General features: G+C 43.2%; 1 protein-coding gene across 1 annotated transcript; it reads left to right on the top strand.

Moving 5' to 3' along the window:
• The first annotated feature begins 5,870 nt into the window (after positions 1 to 5,870).
• On the top strand, positions 5,871 to 8,418 carry LOC111227938 (homeobox protein Hox-B4a-like). The gene is made up of 2 exons (XM_022753685.1): positions 5,871 to 6,393; positions 7,914 to 8,418. Exons 1-2 carry the CDS (start codon positions 5,919 to 5,921, stop codon positions 8,216 to 8,218), a joined length of 780 nt encoding a protein of 259 aa, XP_022609406.1. The 5' UTR covers positions 5,871 to 5,918; the 3' UTR covers positions 8,219 to 8,418.
• The last annotated feature ends 2,046 nt before the right edge of the window (positions 8,419 to 10,464 follow it).

Raw genomic sequence — 10,464 nt, 5'->3', positions numbered from 1 at the left:
TTCAATGTACCTTCACTGTGTGCTGGTTAATTAGTTAGGCTAATTAAACCTCTTGGGCTGTGAGGCTGCAGGTTGATCTTTTTTAGGCGTGTTGGTTATAGTTTCGATTATTGTTTTCTTTCTCATAGATAGATAGATAGATAGATAGATAGATAGATAGATAGATAGATAGATTGATTTATCACCACTGTAGGCTACTGGCGTTGAAGGCCAGGTCCTGGCCAGTGAAGGTTAAAGGTCACGCTGGAAAACTACTTTCTCTCCTTTCAGTCTTAAATTGAATTTCTATTATATTCTTGATCTCATTTCATTCAGGATAACAAATTGTTCGGTTGCTAAAGATTGTTGTTTCTGTAAGTGCACCAGCTGATGTTATGTACAAAAAAAACAGTGAAAATGAAATGATGCCCCACGTGGTATAAAATTGTACTCAGAAAAAAGTGAAGAAAAGTCGAGTATGAATCATTTGCAGAGGTTTTGCCTCAGCACCAGTGTTGTTGTTTTACCAGTTTGTATCCAGATGTGTGGTTTTCTGCTGTTGACCCACAAGCACATGTTGTATGGAGCCTGTTGGCAACACGAAGCTGAGTGAAAGAGAGTGGTTTCAGCTGTTTATTTTCCTCTGCTGATTGCTAATGTGCTGTTTCTCTGATCAAATGTTTCCATCCTACTGGGAGCCTTTGTGTCTTTTCAGCATTAGTGCTCCTCCGTCAATATGAATGCTGCACATAACCAGCCTGTGTTCACCAGCCACTTTATATGCGCCACTATGATTCGTTTGCACAGGCTGATTGGATGTATGTGCGTTTATTTAGCATTGACTACAGCTGCATCATGTCTTTCTCCATGTTAAATACATCTTTGTAATTTTATTTAAAAATTGTTTTGTGCACATTTGTTTAAAAATGAAGGGCCATTTGGAGCAAAGTTTTATTATTGGACGTAGTTAAATTTAACAGTATTTTTCTGGACATTTGTTGGATTTCTCTTTATTTCCTCTTCGCTATTTATTGTGAAATAAATCTAGTCTTAGACTCAGAGCCGAGCCTCTCACTACCACACAATAGCTCTCCCATCGTTGCCACACGGAGGGACAGGCCTCTGCGTCATTTTTATCTCTGTCCGTTAACTTTGCATGACAATAACCAGGAGAATGAACCTCGGTTTATTTTTCAAACTGCACAAAGGAGCAAAACCACATTTCTCTTCTCCGTCGTTATTGTCCCCGCAGCTTTTTCACCTCGGCAATATTTCAGCACATTGACAAGTCCGGGCGCTGCAGATAAAGAGGCCGTTTAACCCTTCAATATGTTCATTTTGATTTTCTCAATGTGCCTTTACACCAGTTAAGGCCTGCTGTTGGTCAAAAACAACAAAAAAACGTGGCCTTTTAATGTCGTGTTTCGGGCTAAATTTAAAGATGGTATAAGAACACAAAAATCTAACTTCATGTAGCCTCCTATAGTTAGGATTTGACTTTATACGGAGCTGACAAATATTTATTTTTCTAGCATTAGAGCTTTTCAGTCTTCTCTATTAAATCTCGTTATTCCTTCATTATGAAACTACTCCGGGCTACAAAAGTGAAATCTTACCTCAATGCTCCTTAGAATTAATCCACTTTTGACAAAAAACGTAATCCCAGTTCTGAGTGGAAGAAGAAGCAGAGAGCACAAGTTTGTGTTAACCAACAGCAGCTGAGTTTGTGCCGCTGATGGAACCAACGTGTTAAAAAGCTCTTAGATTGTGAAGGAGACCTTAAAGTTATTTATTCAGCCCTGCTCTCTTCCGCTCCCTGCGCATTTTATTGCTTTTTATTTAAACACTCCCCACACCCCCCTCTCTTCCATCTCCGTTTGAGCTTGTTGGTGTTTGAGCTGTAAACGGAATTGACCCGCAATAAAAGTCACTTGTTTAATTCCAGATCCGCTGACCTTTTCCACTCACTGTGTCCCGGTGTATGTCAGTGGGAGACGCTCTGATGTTAGAGCAAAGAGAAAGGCCTGTTTTTATTTTTCGCTCTGGAGCAGCTGCTCATCATGTGCGGGTTTCACAACAGGACGGGCTGGTTTTTCAGGTGGGGCGCCGCAGCTATCGAACAGGTTCAGGTTTATCTGCGGAAACGCATATTTCAGAAGCACATTTTAAAATTTATCATTTTATTTAACAAAATAGCAAACAGCTGCATTAGCTGGCATTTGAGTCTTTGATTCATTGTTTCCACATTAGGCTCCATTATATTGGGATCCAATTAATCTGTTTACTAGAACCCAATTTGTTTTTTTGTTTTTTTGTTTTTTTGCGTGTCTGAAGCTGTAACTGGAAACACTGGAAACACTAGTCTCCCAATAAACTGAACTGGTTGCTTCTGACAAACGTGACAGAGGGAGGGGAAGTGCCGCAGTCAGACTCAAACACACCTTGATAGATATCTGAGATGACCCGCAGCAGAGCGCGAGGTCAAGGTGAGAGAAGTATGCACACACCTGCGCAGAATAGAATAGAATAGAATAGAATAGAGACTCGGCATGCTGGGTTGTGTTTGAACTAAATAAAAAGAGAGCAGAATATAAAGAGAGAAGAGGCTGAGTAGAAGCAGATTAGTGACGATGACGCCACACTCTGCCTCTGTGGTCCGCTCAGGTGATGTATGGGCAACTTTTGGAGGAAACGGAGAACAGCAATATTGCCTGAAGCAGGGAGGGAGAGTCAGTGTCACAAAATCAATGTGGGAGCAGCCAGAGCAGATAGAATTTACATGGAAAATATAACAGGAAAAACATTTAGGCCTGAAAACATACATGTGCACACACACCATTCTCATAAACTATATCTGTCATATAGGCTAAACATAAACATAGTGTAAGGCTAAATGCATTAAAATCAGTGAGAGAGGATGAAATGATCTCTCCTTGTTTTTATTTGTTTCGTTTTTTTGTGTTATTTTTGTTTATTTTTTTATTTTGTTTGATTTATTTTATTTTATTTTGGCTATTTAGAGATGATCGATAAATAGATAGATGAGAAAGAAAGAAAGAAAGAAAAAGAAAGAATCATGATTGAGTGTAGGCCCTTATGTGCGGCTTTTTTAATTCAGTTAAAACGTGCAATGCATTTACCATCGTGAAGGGACATGGATTCATCCATTCGTTTATTCATTACTCCATCCATTCTTCACTAACATTATTCAGAACTGTTTCTGATGGGACAGTGTTTCCCTGTGCCAAGAGATTTGTCTCCTCTTTCACTAAATTGTTCTAACATGCTGAAGCTGCCAGTTTTTTTTTTCCTTGTTTTTTTTTTCTTTTTCGGATAATTACAGCTGTAGCTCTGATCAACTTCTGTGTGGGTGATAGATTGATGGAAAGTATGAATGAGTATTTTTATTTTTGAATAACCGCGGCGCAGGCCTCATATTCCAACTTAAAACAATCAAATTGTTATAACATTATTGGACATTATACAGAATGTAAATAATATTGTTTGATATCATGTATTACCGGCCTTTATTTTGAAAGGTCAATATTTATTTCGCTGTACAGTATTTTAAACCTGGATAAAAAGGCCTCCTCTACATTTCCATCACTTTCTGCTGCTTAAAAGTGAAACAAAAATGGCGACCATCTTCCTTGTTATTTCTGTATCAGCTGTTTTAATCGTCGCCCCTGACTCACAGGAAGCGTTAGAGCTTTATAACTTCATCTCCCAGCTCCCCAGCAGCGCTGCGGAGGGTCAGGGATCAGAGACAGTACAGATGGATGAAGATATTCCGCTGTGGCTCCGACAGCGAGTTTATGAAAGCAACACGAGTGTGTGGACGGTGTGAAGGCGCGCCTCCAGAGAGCCACTGTCTTCTATATCTACCCTGTAGATCCGGATTTGTGTAAAAATCATTAAAGCAATCACAAATTCGCTTCTAGGGGAGTATATAGTGGATTTATACACGACGGCTGCGATGGATCGACACAGGCAGCAGAGGCCTGCAGCGGTTATTACCGGCTCTAAGCGCCTTTATTCACTCGTTGCTTTATATTTGATTTGAATTCGTTTGTAGGTTAGCAGGAGGCTAAAGGTTGAAAATAAGAATAAAGAAAATGTGTCTTTTCCATGAATTTTAATTTCTTTTATGAACATAGAAAATGACATGAAAACGAAGACATTTTATTTATTTTAGGACTTTATTGATTAGATGATACTGATTCGATTTGAATGCTTCTTTAATGTCTTTCTTGTCTTTGTAGCCTTTATGTTTTCATACTTTTAAAAGCCAACTCCAGGCTCCAGGTTGAACTGGAGTTTTTTTTTTTTTTTTGCTAGTCGTCCTGTTGAAAAATGATACAGTCAGCTTTGTGGTGGGGCGGAGAGGGTGGGGTATTGGTGGGGTGGGGGTGTTAGAAACGGTCAATTTTCTGGAAACAAAGGACTTCTCCATCATCTCCATCATCTTGCCTGTGTGAATCTGTGGTGATGGTGCTACAGAAAGTGCTCAGCAGCCGCTTCTCTGTTCTTCTCTGTTGCGTGTTTTGCAGTTTGTTTTTGTGTCTTGATGCTTTTGAACGCAGCAGAAATTGCACCAAGCACAATTATTAGCATTATAAGAGGATTTTACTATATAACATATTAAGGAAGAATGTTGTAGGGAGAAGTATGAATATGAATCTTAGAGTTTCTGTGCGTCTTGTTGTGTTTGGTGTTCTGTGTCTGATAGTAGGAAGAAAGTGACCAGTGCGAAGACAGTGGGACTGTGTGTTACATGTCAAAAGGGAAAACAAAGCGGTGGAGGTCTGTGGCAGCTCGTGTGAGCGGGTCACGGTTGGGGAGATGGATTCTCTTGCAGGAGGAAAAAAAACAAAGAGCGTGTATCTGTGTTCAGTAATGCACAGCTCAAGGGCAAAAAGCAGCCGCACAAGTCTGAATGGCTCAAATAGGTTTGCTCTGCTAGTGATGTTAATATGGGAACATGGGTGGGAAATAAATTCTATTTATTCATGCAAGGCAAAAGGCTGAGTCTGAATTATCATGCGAGAGGAGGTAAATGAAGAGCGGGCTCCTGTTGGAGCAGCGTGGGGTTCAAAAAAAGAGGGAAACGGTGCAGGACTCTGATTCTTAATGCAAAGGGCTGCTGGTGATTTAGGAGACTGTGTAACCTGAATTAGTTGATGAATTTTCTATCGATCCTAAACAAGCCAGATTTATCTCTGACACGGTGCTGCTGCTGCTGGGTGGCGCAGGAGTCAGGCCACTCTCCCACTCCCCGTTATTAGCGATTTAAAAAGAACAGGGGAGAAAAAAAACTTTGTGAAACATGTCCCTACACACCCAGTATATACACAGGAGGTGGTGCAGGCCACTTGAAACCACCCACACCCTCCAGCGTTTTCTTTCTTTCTTCTCTTTCTCTTTCTGCTTTCTTTATGTTATATTTGAAGTTTGCAGCCAGATGACAACATCTGTACTGGAGCCTGCTCTGGTGCGCGTGCACGCCCAGCGCCGCCTCAGCTGGAGCGGAATGCAGCCTATTCGGACGCGCTCTGTTATTGTTGTGATTCTCTGCCTGCTTAGAGCGGCATGCGTGCCGACATGTGGCGGAGAGATGGGCTATGTAGGGAGAATGGTGCATATGGAGAAAGGCGAGGAGGGGTGGAGGGGGGTTATTGTAAGACTGAATACCCACAAACTGAGGCCATATGATAATGCGCGTGGCTCTGTGTATGCTTAATCCCATTTCCTTATCCGGGGTTTGTCCTGGAGGCTCGCCATTGGCCGGCTGCCGTCACGTGGCATCTTAACTTTGTTCACTTGACAGAAAAGTAGGAGGGTTCAACGGAGCAGGAATAACCGAAGAGTAAAGGGATGAGATATAAATTTTAGTTATATATTTTCCGAGTAGGTGCAATTCCACAAAAAGACTGAAATTAATGGCCATGAGCTCCTATTTGATCAACTCCAACTATGTGGACCCGAAGTTCCCACCGTGCGAGGAATACTCTCAGAGCGACTATCTGCCCAGCCACTCTCCGGACTATTACAGCTCTCAGAGGCAGGAGCCTGCTGCCTTTCAGCCGGACTCCCTCTACCATCACCATCAACAACACCAGCCACACCACCAGAACCACCACCAGCAGCGAGCCGAGCCGCCCTACACGACGTGCCAGCGCGCAGGGCAGCCCGCCTCGGTGGTCATGTCCCCTCGGGGTCACGTCCTTCCCCCGGCCGCGCTGCAGACTACCCCCGTCCCGGAGCACAGTCAACGCTGCGAGTCGGTGACACCCAGCCCGCCTCCGCCTCCGTCTTGCGGCCAAACGCCCCACAGCCAAAGCACTTCTTCCCCCGCGAGCACTCGGAAGGATCCCGTCGTCTACCCGTGGATGAAGAAAGTCCATGTAAACATCGGTAAGTGCTACATGCAAACTTTCTTTCTCTCCCTCCCTCTCTCTCTCTCTCTCTCGCTGCCTGCGGTTGAAACCCATGCAGTCAGCTAGGTGTCCACCGTCACAATCTATGGCTTCCCCTCCCTGTTTTCTGTTAGAAGTAGAAGAGTAGCCCTTGGGTCAAGATTTACGATCGTCTGTTTGCAGGGCCAATATAATTACACCCTCCATAAATTTTTATTACACCTCTGCGCTGAGGTGCCTTTTGAAGTCCGATCTCGGGCTCGTCTGCTCTAATACCTCGCCTTATGACAACTCAGACCGAGCCCATAAGTTAGATTTTATGCTTTGGTAATTTGATTTTAAGTGGTCGGGTTGTATAAACGGTGTACTTTACTCTGTCGAGCCTTCCTTCCCCACTCGTTGTTCCAAGGGAGGGAAAGTTTTATGGCAGCTGAAATATTCATGTTTATGGAGCCGGCCGTAAAACACCAATGTAACACCGAATAGCTCCAGTCTATTATGGCTTCTCTGTAATGTTATAATGGACTCGCTGCCTGTTGTGTGTTGTGGATAATCGGAGCGAATATTCGCGCGACGACATAATGCCACTTTTGCAAAGTCACCATAACGCGGCCTGTGCACGCGGTAAGAAACCGTTTTAATGCGTTTTTCTCTCTGCACATTGTTGCAGCTGTCATGTCTTTAGATTCTGCTGCAGCATGTTTAGTTGCTACTGTCCTGTTGTGTTGAATCATCATTGTTGAATGCCGTCGTGTAGCTGCCGTACCCCCTCGCCACCCCCGCCCCCACCACCACGTTTATTCTCAACCAGTTTATACAAGACGAGACAATGGCTCCATCCTCGCACTCAGTCCATTTGTGCCTTAAAAAACAGAAAAGGAAACTGCTCTATTCGTCGCTGCTCGTCGCTGTTTCATGTGTTAATAATTCACGCCAGTCCCAGTCGTGTGTGCGCAGTTTTTAGCAGTTGCCTCGATTTGCCCTCAAATCACAACATTTGGACACCGTTGTCAGGCTGGCTGCGTGCGGAGGATTCACGCACCACCGCCGGGCCTGAAATGACACCTGACAGCATATGTTCACTGAAAATGCAGCGTTTCGGGAAACAAAGCGCGGAGTAGCTGTGACAGCTGGTTTAAAAACACGTGGGAAAAAAAGGTTTGTTGTAGGATAAAACAGGCCTGTGAGGGTCATATAGTCATTTTGTGCTCTCCTACATCAGCTGCAGTCACTGTGGCCGGGCTGCGTGTTCATAATATTTTTCCCCCCTGTGGCTTCATGTGCTGTTTTCAGTTTGGAAAATATCACCGCAATACTGTGTTAGGTCCTCTGTAATGAGCCCATGATACTAGATATAGCAGCCAGTTTATTAGCTGCTTGACTATCATCATTTTTATTATTATTGTTTTTATTATTGTTATTATCATTGTTTATTTTGGAGGTGATTGTGTATTGTAAGCCATTTTTTTCTTCAATGTTTCATGTTGTGGATCATTTATTCTGCTGTTTCCCCCACAGTGAGTTCAAACTACACGGGGGGTGAGCCGAAGCGGTCGCGGACGGCCTACACGCGCCAACAGGTTCTGGAGCTCGAGAAGGAGTTCCACTACAACCGGTACCTGACACGCAGGCGCAGGGTCGAGATCGCGCACACGCTGTGCCTGTCGGAGCGGCAGATCAAGATCTGGTTCCAGAACCGGAGGATGAAATGGAAGAAGGACCACAAGCTGCCCAACACCAAGGTCCGCTCCGGGACAAACAGCAGCAACACAAACTCCCAGTCCCTAACCGGTTCCCAGAACCGCTCCACCGGACCACTATAGCCCACTACCGCTTACTCTTTGTCTGAGATGTGTCCTCCGTTTTTCCTACTTGATTCCCAAATTGAACGCCTTGTAACCACCGGAACCTGCACTTTGGACCGGAGTAACGCTTCGGAGGGAGGGATGTGGCCCTGATCTGTGCTGATGTTACACACTATAATATGACGTGTGAGGGTGAAGAGGGAGATTTCCCATTCATAAAAAAAAAGAAAGGAACAAAACAGGCGAAGAAGGAAAGTGACAGAAATGAAAAAATGATGCGGTCGCTTATTTGTTTTTAACCCTTCATTCTCTCTCTGCCTCTTCCTCAGCTTTTTAGATTCCTTTCTTATTATACCCCCCACCCCCTCCCTCCCTCTCCGCATCTCTCTCTCCTCTCTATCAGAGAGCACGGGACGGTGTAGGCTGAATATATTGTGCTCGTGCGTGTGTGTGGTTCCTTTTTTTCTCTATCCGAGACTTTTTTTTTGGTGAAGATGGATCCTCGTTTTCATCTTTAATCATGCCAAACTCGGGCCCCATTTGTCATGTTTACTCTGCGGGTACAAAGCAAAGGGGTGAACCGCGGCTCTGCCCACTACCCCCCACCCCTCCCACCCCCTCACCAACCCCCCCCAAACCACTATACCGATCACCCTCCCACCCCACTCAAACACTCACACGCACGTGTAATAAATAAATGGAACTCTCATTTCGTCAAGAGAAGTTTTCATACACAAACAGACAAACCTACACACACACACACACACACACACACACAAACGCACACATCCCTCTGTGCGACCTGATAATATTCCACCATCAAATATAACCTCCGCTATGATGCAGAATGAGAGCATTAGAACTGTTGACATTTCTCTTTAATGACAAACTCGTAGCTTTTTCAATTTTCATTATAGTTATTTTTGAATTCAGTGTTGATTGTAAAATGATATAAGCTGGCATCGGTGTGAATGACGGGAGGACGCGTTCATGTGGTCCGCTGATTGTTCATGTTGCCGACAGGGAAACAGACTGACAGACTGAACAGGGTGATCCAGAGAAATGACGTGAAATTAAGGATTTTTTTTCCCCCACCACGCACCAAACACAGTTTATAAAGCTGCCCAAACAAAGGACACTAGTATTCAAACAAATAGCTCCAGAACACACTATAGACGCAGCACTATACAATGTAGGGTACTACCTATTACCTCAGCTGTACTTATATATTATTATTATTTTTTATAATCTTATTTTCTCTTACTCGTTGAATGAAGTGACAGCTTTTCAAGCTTTTATATTTTTTAAATTGTGTGACGAGTTATTATAATAATAATTATTATTATTACCTGCAATACAAAAAAGCGCTATTCATTTTCCTGTATGTGAAACAAAAAGTTATTTAATTCTAAGTAATTGTTCTGTAGCCAGAGACATTCAGAAAGAATAAGGAGCCTTTTATTGCATGTCTGAATGGTGTTGATTCATTTCTTTCTTTTCCTCGCACATTCAATGCGCGCACACTTTTCTTTCTCTCTATTGTTTTTATTCTGCCAGTGTTTTCTAACTGATATGATTTTTTACATTCCAAAGATCAGGTTCTAACCTTCTCGATGATGATGATGATGATGATGATGATGATGATAATATGATATGTATGATATTGTTGAACATGTGTTACCTCCCCGATATGTAAGTTGCTCCTCTCTGTGCTTATGCCTACTCAGTGTCTACCTTCTTATTATTTGTAAATAGTCCATTGAAATTTAAATAAATGGCTGAAAAAGCATCATTTGCTCTAATTTCTTCTCTCAGGATTATCATTTATTCAGTGTTCAGTCTTCAAGTTTCCAGGTTTTACCTAAAGATTTTATTTAATTTTTGTAACAGACTCATTTCCATTTCGCTTTGCAGAGAGCATCACTACTTCCTCATCTCTCCTCTCGTGCAGGATGTCTTTAAAGTGAACGTACACACTCTACACAATAAATAATTCCACTTCATCTCAGTGTTGGTTTTGCCTACAACACGCAAAGCGACCTGACTTGAGAAATCAGGGGCCTCCGATGATTAATCTGTCCCAGCCCTGAGTGATCCTGGTACATTACGTCCTGTAATCTCGTTTTAAATCACAGAACGTCCCTCCGTTTCACTCCCGTTCTCCCGTTAATTTAACGGCTGCTCAGACTCGCATGCACCGGCCCGACAAAGAGTGTGGGACAGCCCCCTTCCTTCCTCCTCTGGCTCTGAAGTTAAAAAAAAAA

The sequence above is a fragment of the Seriola dumerili genome, unplaced genomic scaffold, assembly GCF_002260705.1.
Source record: "Seriola dumerili isolate Sdu_G_001 unplaced genomic scaffold, Sdu_1.0 BDQW01000192.1, whole genome shotgun sequence".
NCBI classification, from domain to species: domain Eukaryota; kingdom Metazoa; phylum Chordata; class Actinopteri; order Carangiformes; family Carangidae; genus Seriola; species Seriola dumerili.
Note: the sequence above shows the minus strand (reverse complement) of the source record. Positions and strands in the feature narration are given on the sequence as shown.